Source organism: Cygnus atratus, chromosome 1 (genome assembly GCF_013377495.2).
Source record: "Cygnus atratus isolate AKBS03 ecotype Queensland, Australia chromosome 1, CAtr_DNAZoo_HiC_assembly, whole genome shotgun sequence".
NCBI lineage: Eukaryota > Metazoa > Chordata > Aves > Anseriformes > Anatidae > Cygnus > Cygnus atratus.
The window spans coordinates 208808353-208827512 of record NC_066362.1 but is presented as its reverse complement, the minus strand read 5'-3'; the positions used below and the strand labels follow the sequence as shown (position 1 = coordinate 208827512).

At 53.8% G+C, this 19160-nt stretch overlaps 1 protein-coding gene across 1 annotated transcript in view; it reads left to right on the top strand.

Annotated features, from left to right (window-relative positions):
• The first annotated feature begins 1321 nt into the window (after window positions 1-1321).
• Window positions 1322-19160, top strand: part of DCHS1 (dachsous cadherin-related 1) — a 59046-nt gene continuing 41207 nt past the window's right edge. The window contains exons 1-2 of the mRNA XM_035569490.2: window positions 1322-1586; window positions 5891-7694. Coding sequence (XP_035425383.1) covers window positions 5943-7694 — 1752 coding nt within the window. The 5' untranslated portion in view covers window positions 1322-1586; window positions 5891-5942. The remainder of the gene's footprint in view (window positions 1587-5890; window positions 7695-19160) is intronic.

The window sequence follows — 19160 nt, the reverse complement described above, 5'->3', positions numbered from 1 at the left end:
TTGGCTGCCAGGGCACACTGTTGACTCAGATTCAAATTGATGACAACCAGTACCCCCAGATTCCTTTCCACAGGGCTGCTCTCCAGCCTCTCATCCCCAAGTCTGTATGTACAGCTAGGGTTGCTTCTTTAGTCTGTCCATATAAATTTGTGTGCCAGGCCCCTAACTATCTCCTACAGTTTTTCAATATCCTTCGTGAATGGAGGGAACCAAAAATGTAGATAGGTGTCCAGGTGTGGCTTCCCCGTATGCCAGGCTGAGGGGGATGACTTTTTCCTGTGACCTGCTGCTTGCCCTTCTCCTAATGTTGCAGTGTGTTGATTGCCTTCTTTGCAATGAAAGCATACTATTGACTTCATTCAGTGTCCACCCCAACTCCATGTAGATTTCAGCAGGATTGCAACTCAGCCAGTTGGTTCCCAGCCTGTACCAGTTATGTGGTTGTTCTGCCTCAGGTGCAGAGCTTTGTACTTTTATTGAACTTAATGAGGCTTCTGCTGACTCAGTTCTTAAAACTTCTCTCTGGATTGAAGTTCTGCTGTGCAACATATCAGATGCCCCTCCTAAGTACCACCTGAAAATTTGCACTTCGTGTCATCATAGATATGAAGATACTGAACAATATTAGCTCCCAAATCAATGCTTGGCTAAAACAGGGAGCCATCCGCTAGTGGAGCAGCCTTGACAGTAACCCACTCTTGTCCTGTTTTCTGGCTTAGTATAGACTAGTGGGGCCCCAATCACTTGCATGGCAGGCACTACAGATAAGTACTGTCCAGCCCAGACATTACAAGCCCTGATGTGAGACAAGGTGTTAGCAGGTTACAGAATCTTGTACCCTGGGCCCTGCACTTGAGAAAGTAGCTGTGGTAAAGACCAGAGAACAGGCTGTGCCTCTGTGATCCTGTCCCCACATCCTTGCAATGCCACCCACCGACTCTCTCCATCTCCTTCTGCCCAGCCCTCTGTCCCGTACCATCGCACCACCTCCCTGCGCTTTGCTCCTTCCTACCCCTTCCCATTCCCCGGGCCCCCGGCGCCCACTGCTTCCTCCCCATCTCTCTTTATCCCGGCTGCAGCCCTTCCTCCCCCTCCGGGCAGCCCCTCTCCCCGCCGCTGCTCTCTTGGCCCCTTCGTGCTCCCTGTCCAGCCACACCGTCCCACCGCCACGGCTCCCGGCACGGGGCCGCTCCGGGGCCGCGCTCCGCCGGCGCGCTCCGGTGGCGGGGCGGGGATGGGGGCGGCGGGGGGAGCGAGGGGCTGAGGGCGGCGCTGGGTCGGGTTTCAGCAGGAGCCTCCGCGCCGAGGCAGCGCCGACCCGCCGCCTGCCGCCGAGCTCTCCGCGGGGCGGCTGCGGCAGCGGGACGGCCGCGGCAGCGGGAGGCCGGGACACCGCAGCACCGCGGGGGCCGCGGCACCGGAGGGCACCGGAGCGCCGGAGGTACCGGAGCGGCCAGCAGTAACGGAGCGGCTGCGGCACCGGAGCACCGGGATACCGCAGCACCGGGGTAGCGGAGCAGCTGCGGGGCGTCTCGCCGGGGCCGTATCCTGCGGGATGTGAGCGCCGCCAGCGCGGGACGCACGGCGTAAGTGCCAGCGCCGGGGACCGACCCGCGCCCGTTGCCCCGCCGCCTTCGCCCGGTGTTCCGCACGTCCGCATCGCCGCACGGCGGGCCGGGCCGGACCGGGACCGGGCGCTTTGTTCTGCCTCCGCTGCGCAGACAATGAGGCGGGGGGGGGGTGGGCGGGGGGGCGGGGGCGCCCGCGGCGCAGCACCGCGGATCCGTGGCTGGACCGGCCTCGCCCGCGGCGCGACGGCAGCGGGGCCGGCGCTGGGAGCGGACGAGCGGGACGGTGCGGGCGCGGGCGCCGGGGGTGCCGCCGCAGAGGCAGAGCCGCCGCGGGGCGGGCGCTCAGTGGTCACGGCGAAGGAGCCGCGGAGGCGCCGGGCGGGGGCTGCGGGCCCGAGTAGAGCCGGGGCCGGGGCCGGAGCTGGCATAGCTCCGGCGCGGGGACTGCACCGTGCAGGGCGTCCCAGGAGCACCAGGGAATAGGGCTGTGCACGGGGACCGGGAGCACCAGCAGGCGGGGGGGCGCCCGACGTCTGGGAGTCCCTGAGGGGCCAGGGGCCCCAACAGCACGGGGTCAAACGGCCCAGGAGCTCTGAGTGACAGAGAAGACTGGCAGCCTGGGAGTGCCAGTGACCAGGGAACCCACTGGACAGCAAGCAGCCAAGGACATGGGCCACCTCTGCCGTGGGCATATACTATGGCAGGGGCCCAGCCTGTGCTCAGATGCTTGTGGGCCGAGACTGTGGGAACTGGCTAGTGCGTGAGGAACTTTTATTAGAGATGCTTCCTTTGTTGGGGAGTGTTTTCAGAGACAAGACAGGCTGAAGGGAGCCCTGGCGTGGCACAGAAATGGGATACACCAGGGATGAAGTGGAGCTTGATTGCATCCTCATGAGACTCATCATTACTTGGGTCTGATATTAGAGGGAAATAAAGCTGTGTGGCAGGGCAGGGAGCGAGCTATAGGGAATGGGATTGAAATGCTGGTGCAGGAGGGCCAGGTGGGAGGAGATGGGATGGCCAGGAGGCATCTTAACTGTAGGTCATGGTAGACAATAGAGGTTGAAAGTGAGTTGTTAGCCTTGGGCTGCACTGCAAGTGAGGCTGGACTGTGTCTATCTCTGAAGGCAGAGAATCTGAAAGTCTTCAGAGAGACCTGTGTGAATGTAGAAGAGAAGAACATGTGCCAGGAAAGCGGAGTGGTACTCAGCAAAGATTAAACAGGCTTCTACATCCTTCCTGATCTGGACTGGAGTCTCAAAAACATCATTATATGAGTCATGGCCTCTCATGTGAGGCTTTGGGTATGGCATCAGCAGCATCTGCAGCTTTGATGGAGCTTTTGCACAGCAAGCGCTCTGACATCTGTTTGTGGCATGCACAGTGGGCGCATTTCTAGCTTCTCTGCTGGGGCCAGTGTAGGCCTGCTTTCCCATCCTCATGGCTGACATGAGATCTGATGCCACTGGTAGGCAGACAGGGATGTATGCATTGGCCCTTCTGTAACTCCTTATCTTTTTTTTTTCTAAATGTGACATCTCATAAGCCTAGGCTTGGCTCTCCTGGTGCCCTGGCATATCAACCCTAGGCCTGGGGATGCCTCTGTATACTGCAGCACCCCTCCTGTCAGCGTCCTTACTTGGCTCTGGACCCCAGTCTCCTCCTTGGACAGATTGTGATGCTAACAGTATTTTTCAGAGGTTTCTGCTGCCAATTGTTACTAGGGAACTCAGTGCCCAGTGGTGGGAGGGACAGAGAGGGAGCAGGGCAGTCTGGCTCACGTTACACAGGCTGGGCCTGGACCAGTTGAGCCAGCCCCTAGCACTGAGCTATCTGCTAATTGGAAGCAGCTGTTTGGATTTGGTGACTCTGCATGCACTGAGGTCACTGCCGTCTGTCTTCCTTGCCGACCCAAGCCTGCAAACTTCATAGGAACAGAGGGCTGTTAGTACCATGGACTCGTGCAATCTGGCAACCTGCAGTTTCGTCTTTTGCCTGAGAGGTAGCTAGGCTCTGAACCTACCCATATGCATCCAGGGAGGATAGAAAGGGAGAAGTTCACACAGACTTTCATCACCCCAAGAATGCTTGTTCCTCACCCCAAGAACCCTAGTCTCTGTTCCTCAGCTGTCCCAGTGCCCTCAACTGCTCTTTGCACTCCCCAGATTGACTTCACCAGTTTCCCTGCCTCCATGCAAGCAGCCCACAAAGCCTCACTGCACTCCCTTCTGCTTCCCAAGAGCCATATTAATAATCAAACCTTTTTTTTTTTTTTTTTGGTTCCCATATCTGTGCCCTGATCTGTGCTGGGCACTATCCAAGACCTTTCAGCTTACTCCTGTCCTCAGCCACAGAGATCGCCTCATTGCCTCTCTCTGTATGTCTGTCTACTAGTTTTTCTACCCTTCTTTTCCTTAAGTTTTCATCTACTCACCTACCAAGGCTTTGAGCCCTCTGCCTTGAACCTTCCCACGACCTGGGCAACTGGGTCACAGTTAGGATGATGCAGTTTCATCACAGAAGCAAACTTGGGCCCCATTCCTCCAGTTCCGGATGTGTTTAGTTACCCCTTCAGCTGTAGAAATTTAATTAATTCCAATAGAAAGAGATGAACCTGTCCAGGACCACTGAATTGGTGTAGGTCACCAGCTAGCAGCCCACAAGTACATGTAACTTTTTTTTACTTCTGCTCCTGAAGGATAATGAGGATTCATGTTTGCTAGGTGCAAGAACAGTGCATGGCTTTACTTGCCATGGATGATGTCAGGCACCAGGTGTATACATAGGTTTCTAGTTCGTATAGCCCATTGAAGTAAACAGATACTTCTTTATACGAAGAAAACACTTTTTAAAAATTTTATTTCTGTCACTAACCCAAGATTTCCACAGGAAAAATCAGCCTAAACTGATGTCCTGAGGTGGAAAAGAAGACCAAAGAATAACCATACTACATCCCCTGGAAAGGGTTAACACTGCTGTAGGGTTCTGTAGACCAAGGGCTGCCATTCTTAGTCCCTAAACTAAGGCAGTATCAGCCACCTCCGTCCCCCAAGACAGGGAGGTTCCTGCCGTCCTATGTCTGACATGAGCAGCTCCTGAGTGTGGTTATGGGACCAGCAGCAAATGCTTTCAAGAGAGTCCAAGTGTGAGCTCATGCTGCCGCCATCCCTGCAGACCACTAAGCCTCGTTTACCGGGGGCTAAAAGCAGCACTGGGGCTGGTGTTCTTCACAAGCTCCTTGACTGCTGAGTTGCTTTGGCTACTCGCAGGGAGGGTGGGCAGAGCCCTTGGGGGCTGACTGCCTTTGGGCACCGGGAGTGTGTCCAGCGTGTCCAGTAGTGGTGTTGCTGCAGGGAGCTGCTCCTCCCTGCTCGTCCCTCCCCCACTGCTGCAGTGAAATGAAGCTACAGCAGGGGGAAATGGAGTGAAGGAGCCAGAATGAGCAAGGAGCAGTGAGAAGGAGACAAAGGAGGAGAGTGAGCAGGGGAGGGTGTGGGACGGGGAAGGAGCCAGAGCAGCTGGCAGTTCAGAGGGAGTTGCTGCGTTCCTACTGTACCACCACCACCCTCCATGGTACCAGCTTGGGCATCCACAGCTCTCTGTGCCAGGCCAAACAATGGGCCCTGTCTGCCCTAGGAGGACAGGATTTTATCCTGGGCATTCCCAGCTGTGGGTATGTCCTTTGCAATAGAGCCATTCTGATTTATTGTTCACTGGATGTAAGCCCACTCCAGTTCTGCTGCTCCCTTCTAGGGACACCCGATTTGCACTTCACATTTTTTTGAGCCTAAATCCCTGTTGTCCTGAAAAGCATGCTACTGGAGAGGGGGGATTCAGCAGGGTCACTTGTTGGGCTCTCTCCCAGTTTAAGATTGTATTTTTCAGTATAGAGAGGTGCTAGGCTGCTGCTTGTCCAAAAACCTCTGTGGTCTTGCAGACAGCCTTTCTCAGCCTCACAGGAAACATTCAGCTGTTAAAGGCACAGGAACCCTCTGCTGTAGGGCAGCTGGCTCCAGTGTTGCCAGGAGAGCTGGTGGTTGGGAAGAATGCTTGGCTGTGTAGAAAATAGCTTATGTGATAGGGTACCAGCTAGTAACCTCAGCAAGAGGTCAGGTGTGCTCTGCTTATCTGACTTAAGGTGCTATCCTAGGCCTTCATTCTGGGCACCCTCTGCTCTAACACTTTTTTATCTCATGAGGGATAAGTGATAGAGAGCAATCAGGCAGGAGATACCTGGTAGGCTTTCCCTCCTCATGTTTTTCTTTTGTCCTTCCTTTGCTGCTCCCTCTTAACCAACCTCTGGTCTGCATTCCTTGCAGGATTAAAGCATACTGCAAAGAAGATCGAGCAACCTTCTGCAAGTCCCTAGTAATGGAGCATATGAAGGGGTCAGCCATGCTTCTGCTGGAGCTGCTAATCCTTGGGGGCCTGAGAGCAGGGAAGGGCTCTGCCGTCCTGGGTACCCTGGATCTACAAATAGATGAGGAGCAGCCAGCTGGCACCATCATTGGGGACATCAGTGCTGGCCTGCCACCCGGTACCAGTGCCTACATGTATTTTATATCAGCACAGGAGGGCAGTGGTGTTGCCACTGACTTGGGAATAGATGAGAACACGGGTATCATCAAAACAGCCCGTGTCCTGGACCGAGAGACCCGGGACCGTTACAGCTTCATTGCTGTTACTCCAGAGGGCATCACAGTAGAAGTGAATATCCAAGTTAATGACATCAATGATCATGCTCCAGCCTTTCCCAAGCAACACAGCACCTTCCAGATTCCAGAGCACACACCCATTGGCAGCAGATTTTCCTTGGACCCAGCCTTTGATGCTGACAGTGGCCTGCTGAATACCCAAGGCTATGTGATTAAGGGTGACAATGTGGGGCAGGCCTTCCGCTTGGAAACACGGCGAGGACCCAATGGGGTCTTGTATTTGGATCTGGTGGTCAGCAATGTCTTAGATCGGGAGAACCAATCATCATACTCCTTGCTTTTGGAAGCCTATGATGGTGGCTCCCCTCCCAGGAGCACCCAGATGATGCTGGATATATCTATCCAGGACATCAATGACAATGCTCCTACCTTCAACCAGAGCCGCTATCATACTCTTATATCAGAGAATTTGAAACCTGGCAGCAGCATCCTTCAGGTCTTTGCCTCTGACGCAGATGAAGGAGAAAATGGGGATGTGGTTTATGAGATCAACCGTCGACAGAGTGATCCTGACCAGTACTTCACCATTGACTCCCGAACTGGAGTCATCAAGCTCAACAAGGGTCTGGACTATGAAGTCAGGAAGGTACATGAGCTGGTGGTACAGGCACGGGATAAGGCTGTCCATCCTGAGGTCACTACAGCTTTTGTCACTATTCATGTGCGTGACTACAATGACAACCAGCCCACCATGACTATCATCTTTCTGAGTGAAGATGGCTCCCCTCAGATCTCTGAGGGAGCCCAGCCCGGACAGTATGTGGCCCGCATCTCTGTTTCTGACCCAGATTATGGTGAATACTCCAATGTCAATGTCACACTGGAGGGAGGGGATGGTAAGTTTGCCCTCACTACCAAGGACAACATCATCTACCTTATCTGTGTGGACCAGCTTCTGGATCGTGAAGAAAGAGACTCCTATGATTTGCGGGTGACAGCTACTGATTCAGGAACACCTCCACTCCGGGCAGAATCAACCTTTGTGCTGCAGGTGGTGGATATCAATGACAACCCTCCACTCTTTGACCAACAGGAGTACAAACAGAGCATTCCTGAGGTTGTGTACCCAGGCAGCTTTGTCCTGCAAGTGACAGCTCGAGACAAAGACCAGGGTCCCAATGGGGAGGTGCGGTACAGTATCATGCATGGCCATGACACCCACTCCAGCTGGTTTGCCATTGATCCTGCTACAGGTATCATCACTACTGCTGCTCCACTGGATTATGAGAAGGATCCTCAACCTCAGTTGACAGTGCTGGCCACGGACAGGGGAACTCCTGCCCTCTCTTCCTCAGCCGTGGTGCATGTGGCCCTACAGGATGTCAATGACAATGAGCCAGTGTTCAGGAGTAATTTCTACAATGTGTCCCTAAAGGAGAACACCCCTGTTGGGACCTGCTTCTTACAGGTAGGTACAACTTTCAGGAGTTGATTTTGAGGAGGGCACAGCCAAGGCTGTGAGAGGTTTGGGATGGGAGACCTGCCACTGAAGGATGTTTAGTGCAGTTTTCATGGCTTAGATAGGTCCTGATGGCAGCAGGAATGCTAGAACAGAGAAATCCCTACTCAGTGCGAGTGGGAAATGGGGCAGAACAGCGTTACACCCTTTCTGCATTCAAGTACTGAGTGATATCGCTGATATTGTGGGCAAATCTCAAGGAATTCCTTTGTGCAAAGCACTTCATTGGCATCAGCTAACATTGTGCCCCACTGTACAAGGCGTTGCTGGAACAAGGGTGGAGCAGCCTTGCAGGCCAGGATACTAGAAATGGTGCTCAGGAACAAGGGTCAAATCTGTAGGAAGCTGCTAACTTCTCTCTACCCCTGTGAGATGATTAGGTGAAGTTCATCAGTGTTTGAAAGGCTAGTTGTGAATATTAGCATTAATTATGCATGATTGCTATTGTTATATTACCTTGGAAGCAGCATCTTCGGAATTTGAACTGAGATGCACACGCTGCATCAGCCTTTGAGCAGTAAGAGGTCTCAGGTGAGGCCTGAAGGGTTCGTGCACCTCTATCAGGTTCTGTGGGTGCATAGCAGTGATGCCATTTGTATGACTCTGAAGGTCTGTGCAGGGCAACACGCTGCCTTGTCCCAGGTGGGTGGGGTGGGGCTAGGGCCAGGGCTGGGGATAGAGATGGGGCAGGGGCCAAGGGTGGGAGTGAGCTCAGGGCCAGGGCAGGGGTGGAGCAGCTCTGGTGAGTGTGGAGGCCCCAGGTGTGCACAGGGACATCTTGGCTGCAGCAGCCCTAGGGGGACGTCCCCTCTCCTCTGTGCCATCCGGCTCAGTGCTGCTTGCTGGGCAGGAAGGTGTTCTGGAAACGCAATTGGTGATGGCAGCTGGGCTCCTGGCCACAAGCATGGGGAGAGGCAGGAGGGAGAGCGGGATCCACAGAGGAGCTGGGGTGGCGCAGAGCCACAGGGATGGCATGAAGAAGCTCTTTGGGTGTGCGGGGCCTGGCCACGGTGAGGACCAGTGCAGCGTGGGGGCCAGCCCGGCTTGCACAGCACAGGGGGAGGCGCTGGCCCGGAGGCCAGCAGCAACTGAGGGTTTGGCCAGATTTCGATGGTCTTGGCTCAGCCCTCATGTTTCGTTTGGAAGCAGTGCGTCTGGGCTGAGTGCAGGTAACTCCCGCGTGGCCCCAGCACAAAGCAAACAGCTCACACATCTGCTGCTGCTTCCTCTGAGCCGGGAAACGTGAGAGGATGGGAAAGGAGGCTGGCCAGGCTGCCGGCTAGGCACCGGGCCGTGGCTGGAGTGGGCCAGGTCGGGGAGCTGGGCAAATCTGGGGTGGGGAGCCTAGGTCTTGAGGCTGTCCTGCCAGTTCAAGCCACCCCTCCCGCAGAAGAGTCTTCCAAGGAGCCATTGGGGTCAACAGTGGCCAGCAGCCGGCACCATGTCCCATGGGGTTGCTCATGTCAGCCCCTGTGTGCCCCCTGCTTGACTCCATCTGTCTGTGACCTCCAAGCATCAGGGCTTGTCCTGCCTCAGGAGGTGAAAGGGTCTGTGGTGAGGTCTGGATTTGGTCCAGACCCATGTAATACTCACAAGAGCCCAGACCATGGGCAGGCACTGCCAGCATGATGTGCAGGACACAGCTGCCAAGGCCAGCACGAGAAAAAGGGTTTGGTTCTCCATTGGACCACCATATTTCTAAGCAAGAAACCTTGGGAGGACCAGGTCTATTTTCAGATGTTGATATCTGCCCTCTGTGGGCAGGACAGAATGATGGGAAAGCACGGAGTCAAGGTGAGTGACCAGGAGAGACTAGCTGCAGGTCTCCTGCATGCCCGCACACCCCATCCGCTCTTCCAGGTTGGTCTTCGTGTTTGGTGTACGAACAGGGCTGAGCAGAACAGGTTGCTGGCCTGAGCTCCAGAGAAAAAAGGAATCTCATAACTTTGTTTATTACTTTTGTTTATCATGGGCCAGGTCTCACGGTAGCAGACTCTGCATAAGCCCTAGCCAAAGGAAACAGCAAACTCACAGTTCAAGTCTCAGACAAGAGAGAAATGCCAGTAGAGAAGGAGCCCAGGGAATCAGTGGACACAGCAACGTCAGGCAAGAGAGCAAGGGATAGTCAATAATTGATTGTCTCTGTTTCTCTGTGGCCATGAGTTGATAGTATAGATGCTTTAGGGCTCATTGGACCACATTCAAGTGCTATAGTTATATGATGCAAAGCACTGTTCTGGTATAAATTCACCCTGCTGGCTTAAATTTGCTTTAAATATTCTGTTGGATTGACTTTGTACCAGCAAGCTGCATGCATGGTCAGATATTGTCTTTCTGGGCCTTTCTAACTTTTCATGCTAAATCAAGTATTGTCTGTCCTCTAGCAGCCACTGTAAAGCACAGAGAGAGCTGTGTAACCCCCATGTTGTGAGTGGTGGCTGATTTGACTGAAATGTGAATGAGATGAGATGGTGGATTATTGATTCTTGCATAGATCCAATATTAATAATTTTGGAGTCAGGGTTTACATATTTCCCTTGCACCCATACACACAATTGTTGGGGAAGAAGAACATCACCAATCAAAAGCTGACCAGCAACACATGCAACGTATATCCATATCTTAAAATTTTGAGGACAGGTCTGATGAGCTTTTAAGTTTGAGTACTGATTTGTGATTCTGTGGGACTGGCTATGCTGCATGCACAGCACTGGGACAGCCTCTGGGGCTGCACCATGACCTGCATGAAGTGCTCTAAGCTAGATCAGGCTGCAGGAACTGTATTACAAAAAGAGAGTCCTGAGGGATAATCCTGATGCATCAGTTATGGTACTGAAGGGGACAGCTGTGAGAGGACACAGCGAGTAGCCACACATTGGGACTGGAGCAGCAGGAGGACTAATACTCACTGACTTTGCTGACAGAGAGAGTGGTGGAAGGACATCGTTACATTCATTCATTTTCTTGGGACAAGGGATTTAGCATTAACCTATTTTCAGACCTTTGCACGACATAGAACAGGCCTCCTCCTGCTCTGAAACAAGAAGACAAGTTTCCCGAGACAAGATCGGGAGATGCCTGTGAGCTCCTTAGGGATCAGCATGAGGAGAGGGAGTGCATCATGCTTCTAGGAGAGCGAGTCTGGGGGTATAGAGGGACTGGGGACATGGGGGAGATGCTGGTACATGGGGAGGTTGTGGGGGAGGTGAGTGCTGTTGTTACCGCCAGAAGAGCTGCATTTGTTCCAAATTCCTGTGAAAGTTATTTCCTTGCGCTGCCAGCAGCCTCCTCCTGGGCTTGGCACAGCAGCCAGCGCCATGATTAATTCAAGTAGCATTTCCCCTGGAGCTGCAGCAGCTTTTCCACTGCAGCCGAGAGGCCCCAGCCCCTTGCGCTCCTCTTCCCCCATACTCTGCTCCTCCCCCAGCCCCCTCCACAGCTCCCTCCTTCCTCTGCGCTGATCTCCAGCCCCCTCACAGCTGCCCCTCTTCCCTCACCTCTGCTTGGCCCCAGCCCCCCTAGAACTCCCCTTCCTCCTATAGTCCTTGCTCACACCCTCCCTCCTCCATGCTGCCCACAGCCCCACACCTGTGCACACTGATCCCCCAAAGTGCCCGGCACTGCTCCTCCCCTCCCGGAGCCCCAGCCTGCCAGCATACTCCCCCTCCCCTTCCCTCAGTCTCTGCTCCCTCCTGTTCTTCCACACCCCTTGGCTGCTGCCAGCTGCTGTCATCTGCCCCCCAGGGACCCTCGCTGTTTTGCCCCCAGGGCAGATCTCACTGACAGTGCTCTCCCTCATGGGCATGGCCATGGGGCAGGCACCCCAGCCTCTTCCTGCTCCCCATTCCTGCCTGGTGTTCCCCTGCTTGTCCTGCTCCCTACTCTGCTGCCCCAAGCTTCAGTATCACCTGCATGTCTTGCATCGTCATGTCCCATCCTGCTGTGCAGACCCACTCTGTAAGCTCTCGCTAGCTGAGCTCTGTGCAGCCAAAGCTCAGCTCAGCACCCTTCTCTGGAGTCCTTGGCATCAGTGCCCTCCAGCAGGTCACTTCCTACCCTGCACTGCTGCTGCCCAACTCGAGCTCCCTTGAGCACTCTTCCTTTGCAGGGTCGTGACTTCTGCCCTCCCTGCTCAACGCCCAAACTCCTCTGCTCTGCTGAGGTTCCCAGTGCCCTGTAACTCCTTGCTGCTCTAAGAGAGCAGACATCTGGGTGCTTGTGTGTGAGCCTTTCTCCTACTCTTTCTGCTCCTTACTTTGCCCCTGCTCCTGGAGGTACTGGGACTCCCAGAAAGTTTGTACTCACCCTCAGGTTCCTGTAGCCAGTTGCCCAGCCTCACCCTCCACCACAGTCTTATCACCCTGACAGTGTCTTTGATTAAACTGCTTCCCTTCCTCCTCAAAACCAAGGGCTTTGCCCCATCACTTTCAATTTTTGGATGTCACAATCTGCCATTGTGCTCCATACCTGTCTGCATATGGATACAGCAGCCCTGCATCTGCCCATGCCTTGGCTGTGGCTGTGGAGCTGCCAGCCAGAGCCTCACCATGTCCTGTAGCTGCTGGGCTGCAGGAGCCAGCGGTGCAGGCATGCAGTGACTGCAGCTGTGCAGAGGGGTCTCCCTGGACGTGGCACACCCCACAGCCTCAGGGTCTGACCCTCGCCTCAGCCACGCGTGCTGGACAATCACAAGGGCCGAACCCTGACCCCACACACTCCCCTGAGGCCTGAGTATGCAGGAGGCTGAGACGCAACCCGGGAGCCAGAGACAGCTCCTGAAATAGCAGCCGTGGCCGCTCCCTGGCTGCTTTTAGCTGGTCAGCAGCTGTGCCAGGGCTGGGGAGGGCAGGACGCCTGGCACACACTCAGGCAAAGGGAGCCGTGCGTGGGATCGTTGACCACACTGGCGCCAGCCTCCCCTCCTCTCCCACCAAGAGCCGTCACTCTGAGGGGCGGGAGCCCAGAGCCAGATGTTTGCCAAAGCCACAGCGTAACATGTGCGTAGCAGAGATCCAGCCGGGGCAGGGCTCCAGATGAGCTCCCTGCCTGCTGACTGTGCTTGCTGGAGATCAGGAGGATAGCCAGAGAATGGCTGCTGAGAAGCACTCCGTCCTGTTCATGCACTGTGGACTGCATAGGGGAGTAGAGGGGTCAGTAGTAAGGCTGGGAGGACAAAGATGGCTGTGTTCAAGGGGCTCTGGTGTTGCCCTCTAGATGGATCTGTGGGAGGGAAAAGCCTTGACTCCAGGTGATGCAGCTGAGGACTCCAGTGTGCGGCTTTGCTTCTCCATCCATCCTTTGCTCTGGAAGAACCTAAGAGCTTTGTGGTGCCTTGGTTCCACTTCCTTGCATCTTGTCTTACCAGGGTAGTAGGAGGATGGTGAAATAACAAGACCTCAAAGCTTCAGTGGCCATGTTTGTCCTGCCAATTCTCCATGCCGTGTGGAGAGGCACACCTTCCCAGCATCTGCCGTCCTTTGCTCAAAGCAGTCATAGCTCCCTGAGATTTGTGCTGTGGTTTCTTTCTCCCTAACCCTGCAACATCTTGCTGCTCTTTTCCATCCACTGCTGCTACTTTGACTGCATTAGTCTCATGGGTACCCTTTTGCCCAGCTGCTCTTGACAAGTGGCTGCAGGGTACACAAGCAAAGTTTTGAACCAAACAGGAAAGAAGAGTCAGGTAGCAGATGCTGCTGCACAGTGGTCCCAGGGCTGTGTGCAGGGCTGATGGAGCAGAGCCACTCTTTCAGAAGGACTAAAGCTGACTGGAGTTCTGGGATGTTCAGAAGGGCCTTTGGCTGCAGATTACAGAATGACAAAGGCTGAGGTTGGAAGGGACCTCTTGTAATCATCTAATCCAATCTCCCTGCTCAAGCAGGGCTACTCAGAGCTGGCTGCCCAAAATCCTGACTCCACAATGCCTATGGGCAACCTGTGACAGTGCTCAGTCACGTGCCCTGTAAAGAAATGCTTCCTGATGTTCAGACAGAACCTCCTGTGCTCCAGCTTGTGTCCACTGCCTCTTGTCCTGGCACCAGGCACCACAGAAAAGAGCCTGGCTCCAACATCTGTGCACCCTCCCTTCAGGTATTTACAGACACTGATGAGATTCCCGAGCTTTCTCTTCTCCGGGCTGAACAGTGCCGGCTCTCTCAACCTCTCCTCATATCAGAGAAGGTGCAGTCCCTTCAGCATCTTTATGTCCACCAGGCCCCCCAGGTCCATTTCTGTCAGGCAGCATTCTACCTGGGGGGCTCCAAGCATGTCCTGGTGCCTGGACTTGTTCCTCCCCAGGGGCAGGACTTTGCACTTCTTGATGAACTCCATGACGTTTCTGTCATCCCATTTCTCCAGCCAGTCTGGGTCCCTCTGGAGGGCAGCACAACCCCCTGGTGCATCTGCCACCCCTATCAGTTTTGTGCGATCTGCAGACTTGCTGAGGTTACACTCTGCCCCATCACCCAGATCATTAATGAAGATGTTAAACAGGACTGGACATGGTATTGACCCCCAGGACTCGTTACTGGCTTCCAACTAGCCTGCTGACTACTGAACCTACTCGCGCCACTGACCACTGCGCTCTGTGTCCTGTCATTCAGCCTGTTTTCGATCTACCTCACTGTCTGCCCATCCAGCCCATACATCGCCAGCTTGTCTGCAAGGATCGTATGGAGCACAGCGTCAAACGCTTTACTGAAGTCTAGGCAGACTACATCCACTGCATTCCCCTCATCTATCAGGCCAGTCACTTCATCATAGAAGCTTATCAAGTTGGTCAAGCATGAGTTTCCCTTGGTGAATCCATGCTGACTGCTCCTGATGATATTCTTGCCCTTCATGTGCCTAGAAGTGGTTTCCAGGATGAGTGGCTCCAGCACCTTCCCCGGGATCAAGGTGAGGCTGACCACCTCTAATTTCCCAGGTTCTCCTTGCCCTTCTTGAAAACAGGACTGGCATTTTCTTTCCTCCAGTCTTCAGGCACTTCTCCCAGTTGCCATGATTGATCAAGGATTATTGAGAATGGCCACGCAATAACACTAGCCAGCTCCCTCAGCATTTGTGGGGGTACCCCGTGAGGACCTGGAGACTTTTACGTGTCTGGTGAGCTTAAGTGTTCCCTGACCATATCCTCTTCCACCAAGGGTACATTCTTCTTGCTCCAGATTTCCCCCCTGGTCTCATTATCTTGAGGGTCATTATCTTGAGGGTCATCACGCGGCACTTGCAGGGCGAGCAGGCGATCAGGCCCAGTCAGCATGGGTTTATGAAAGGCAGGTCCTGTTTGACGAACCTGATCTCCTTCTATGACAAAGTGACGCGCTTGGTGGATGAGGGAAGGGCTGTGGATGTGGTTTACCTTGACCTCAGTAAGGCTTTTGACACCGTTCCCCACAACATTCTCCTCAAGAAACTGGCTGCTCGGGGCTTGGACTGGCGTACGCTTCGCTGGGTTAGAAACTGGCTGGATAGCCGGGCCCAGAGAGTTGTGGTGAATGGAGTCAAATCTGGTTGGAGGCTGGTCACAAGTGGTGTCCCCCAGGGCTCAGTACTGGGGCCGGTCCTCTTTAATATCTTTATCGATGACCTGGATGAGGGCGTCCAGTGCACCCTCAGTAAGTTTGCAGATGACACCAAGCTAAGTGCGTGTGTCGATCTGCTCGAGGGCAGGAAGGCTCTGCAGGAGGATCTGGATAGGCTGGAGCGATGGGCTGAGGTCAACTGTATGAAGTTCAACAAGGCCAAGTGCCGGGTCCTGCACCTGGGGCGCAACAACCCCAAGCAGAGCTACAGGCTGGGAGATGAGTGGTTGGAAAGCTGCCTGGCCGAGAAGGACCTGGGAGTATTGGTTGATAGTCGGCTGAATATGAGCCAGCAGTGTGCTCAGGTGGCCAAGAAGGCCAACAGCATCCTGGCCTGTATAAGAAGCAGTGTGGCCAGCAGGTCTAGGGAGGTGATTGTGCCCCTGTACTCGGCTCTGGTGAGGCCGCACCTCGAGTACTGTGTTCAGTTTTGGGCCCCTCGCTACAGGAAGGACATGGACGTGCTTGAGCGAGTCCAGAGAAGGGCGACCAAGCTGGTGAGGGGTCTGGAGAACAAGTCTTACGAGGAGCGGCTGAGGGAGCTGGGCTTGTTCAGCCTGGAGAAGAGGAGGCTCAGGGGCGACCTTATCGCTCTCTACAGTTACCTTAAAGGAAGCTGTAGTGAGGTGGGGGTTGGTCTGTTCTCCCACGTGCCTGGTGACAGGACGAGGGGGAATGGGCGAAAGTTGCGCCAGGGGAGTTTTAGGTTGGATGTTAGGAAGAACTTCTTTACCGAAAGGGTTATTAAGCATTGGAACGGGCTGCCCAGGGAGGTGGTGGAGTCGCCATCCCTGGAGGTCTTTAAAAGACGTTTAGATGTAGAGCTTAGTGATATGGTTTAGTGGAGTACTTAGTGTTAGGTCAGAGGTTGGACTCGATGATCTTGAGGTCTCTTCCAACCTAGAAATCTGTGTCTGTGTGTCTGTGTCTGTGTGTCAGGGACCTGGGATTCACGAAGGCCCGTCTTCCTGGTGAAGAGTGAGGCAAAGAAGAGCTTCAGTACCTCAGCCTTTTTCTTGTCCTCTGTCATCAGGTCCCCAACTCATTCAACAACAGGCCCACATTTTCCCTGGCCTTGCTTTTATCACCAAAGTACTCATAGAAGCCCTTCATGTTCTTTTCAACATCCCTGGCCAGATTCAGGTCTATCTGGGCTTTAGCTTTCCTAACCACATCCCTGGCTGCTCAGGCAATACTGCTGTGTTCCTCCCAGGTTACCCATCCTTGCTCCCAGCCTCCGTAGGCCTCCTTTTTATGTTTGAGTTTGGCCAGGAGCTCCTCAATCATCCATGCAGGTCCCCTGGCATTTTTGCCTGGCTTCCTGGCTGTTGGAATGGGCTGCTCTTGAGCCTGAAGGAGGTGATCCTTGAATTCTAACCAGCTTTCCTGGGGTCCACTCCTCTCCAGGGCCATATCCCACAGGGCTCTTCTGAGCAGGTCCTTGAAGAGGCCAAAGTCTGTTCTCCTGAAGTCCAGGGTTGTGAACATGCAGTGCACCCTCCTCGTTGCCCTACGGATCTCGAATGCCACCATCTCCTGGTCACTGCAGCCAAGGCTGACTTTGATCTTCCCATTCCCAACATGCCCCTCCTTGGTGTGGATGAGCTCCAGTGGAGCACCTCTCCTCATTGGCTTCTCTATTGCTTGGAGAAGGAAGTTATCACTAACACACTCTGGGAACCTCCTGGATTACTTATGCCCTGCTGGGTTGTCCCTCCAGCAGATATTCACAGAATCACAGAATCATCTAGGTTGGAAGAGACCTCCAAGATCACCCAGTCCAACCTCTCACCTAACACTAACAAGTCCTCCACTAAACCATATCACTAAGCTCTACATCTAAACGTCTTTTAAAGACCTCCAGGAATGGTGACTCAACCACTTCCCTGGGCAGCCCATTCCAATGCCTAACAGCCCTTTCGGTAAAGTTTTTCCTAATATCCAACCTAAACCTCCCCTGGCGCAACTTTAGCCCATTCCCCCTCGTCCTATCACCGGACACGTGGGAGAATAGATCAACCCCCACCTCTCTACAGCCTCCTTTAAGGTACCTATAGAGAGCGATAAGGTCGCCCCTGAGCCTCCTCTTCTCCAGGCTGAACAACCCCAGCTCCCTCAGCTGCTCCTGCTAAGACTTGTTCTCCAGACCCCTCACCAGCTTCGCTGCCCTTCTCTAGACTCGCCTGAGCACCTCGATATCCGTCTTGTAGCGAGGGGCCCAAAACTGAACACAGTACTCAAGGTGCGGCCTCACCAGAGCTGAATACAGAGGGACAATCACTTCCCTAGTCCTGCTGGCCACATTATTTCTGATACAAGCCAGGATGTCATTGGCCTTCTTGGCCACCTGAGCACACTGCTGGCTCATATTCAGCCGACTATCAACCAGTACTCCCAGGTCCTTCTCTGCCAGGCAGCTTTCCAGCCACTCATCTCCCAGCCTGTAGCGCTGCTTGGGGTTGTTGCGCCCCAGGTGCAGGACCCGGCACTTGGCCTTGTTGAACTTCACACAGTTGCCCTCAGCCCATCAGTCCAGCCTATCCAGATCATCCTGCAGAGCCTTCTTACCCTCGAGCAGATCGACACATGCACCTAACTTGGTGTTGTAAGTTAGGTGGTTGAAGTCCCCCATGAGGGTCCTGCCCCTCCTATCTGTCTACAGAGATCTAATCTGCTTGTTCTTCCTGGTCAAGTGGCCTGTAGCAGACACCCACTATAGCATCACTTTTCCAGTCCCTCCCTTTAATGTTAACCCATAAATTCTCATCTGGCTCTTCATCCATCTCCAGGCAAAGCTCCATGCACTCTATCTGCTCTCCCATACAAAGAGCAATGACCCCTCCCCATCTTCCCAGCCCGTCCTTCCTAAAGAGCCTGTATCCCTCCATTACAACACTTCAGTCACGGGAGCCATCCCAGCATGTCTCCATGATCCCAACATAGTAATAGCCCTGCAATTGTACACACACATCTAACTCATCATGTTGGTTTTTTGTGCCCATACTGTGTGCATTAGTGTACAGGCACTTAAGAGAAGCATCCCAGCATAGAAATAGTTTGGGAGATTTCTCCATAATGGTGCCTTGTAGGCACTTCCCTGCCTCCATGCAAGTGCTGGACATGACCCTGGTTAAGCCCCATTTTGCTGATTTTGTGATCCATTCCTGTAGATCTATTTCTTATTACTGCTACTACCTCGGAGTCTGATTGTGCTCTTTTAAGACTAAGAGGTGGCAGTTCTCAGAAACTCTTTCTTTGTTGGTACTGGTGAGTGGACTAGACAACCCACCTCCACCCTGGACAAAACAGCCACATGCTCAGAGAGAGTTTTCCAACTTGCAGCTCTCCTGTTCTAGCCTGTAGAATACCATTCTCTAAAGAGAAATCCTTTAGCAGAAAATCCTTAGCAGAAAAAAGAGGGTTTATAATCTTTGGAAAAAAGGGTGGGCCGCTGAGGAGGACTACAAGGATGTAGCGAGGCTGTGCAGGGAGAAAATTAGAAAGGCCAAAGCTCATCTGGAGCTCAACCTGGCTACTGCCGTTAAAGACAACAAAAAATCCTTTTACAAATATATCAATGCGAAACGGAGGACTAAGGAGAATCTCCATCCTTTACTGGATGCGAGGGGAAACCTAGTTACTAAGGATGAAGAAAAGGCTGAGGTGCTTAATGCCGCCTTTGCCTCAGTCTTTAGCGGCAATACCGGTTGTTCTCTGGATACCCAGTGCCCTGAGCTGGCGGAAGGGGATGGGGAGCAGGATTTGGCCTTTGCTATTCATGAGGAAATGGTTGGCGACCTGCTAAGGAGCTTGGATGTGCGCAAGTCGATGGGGC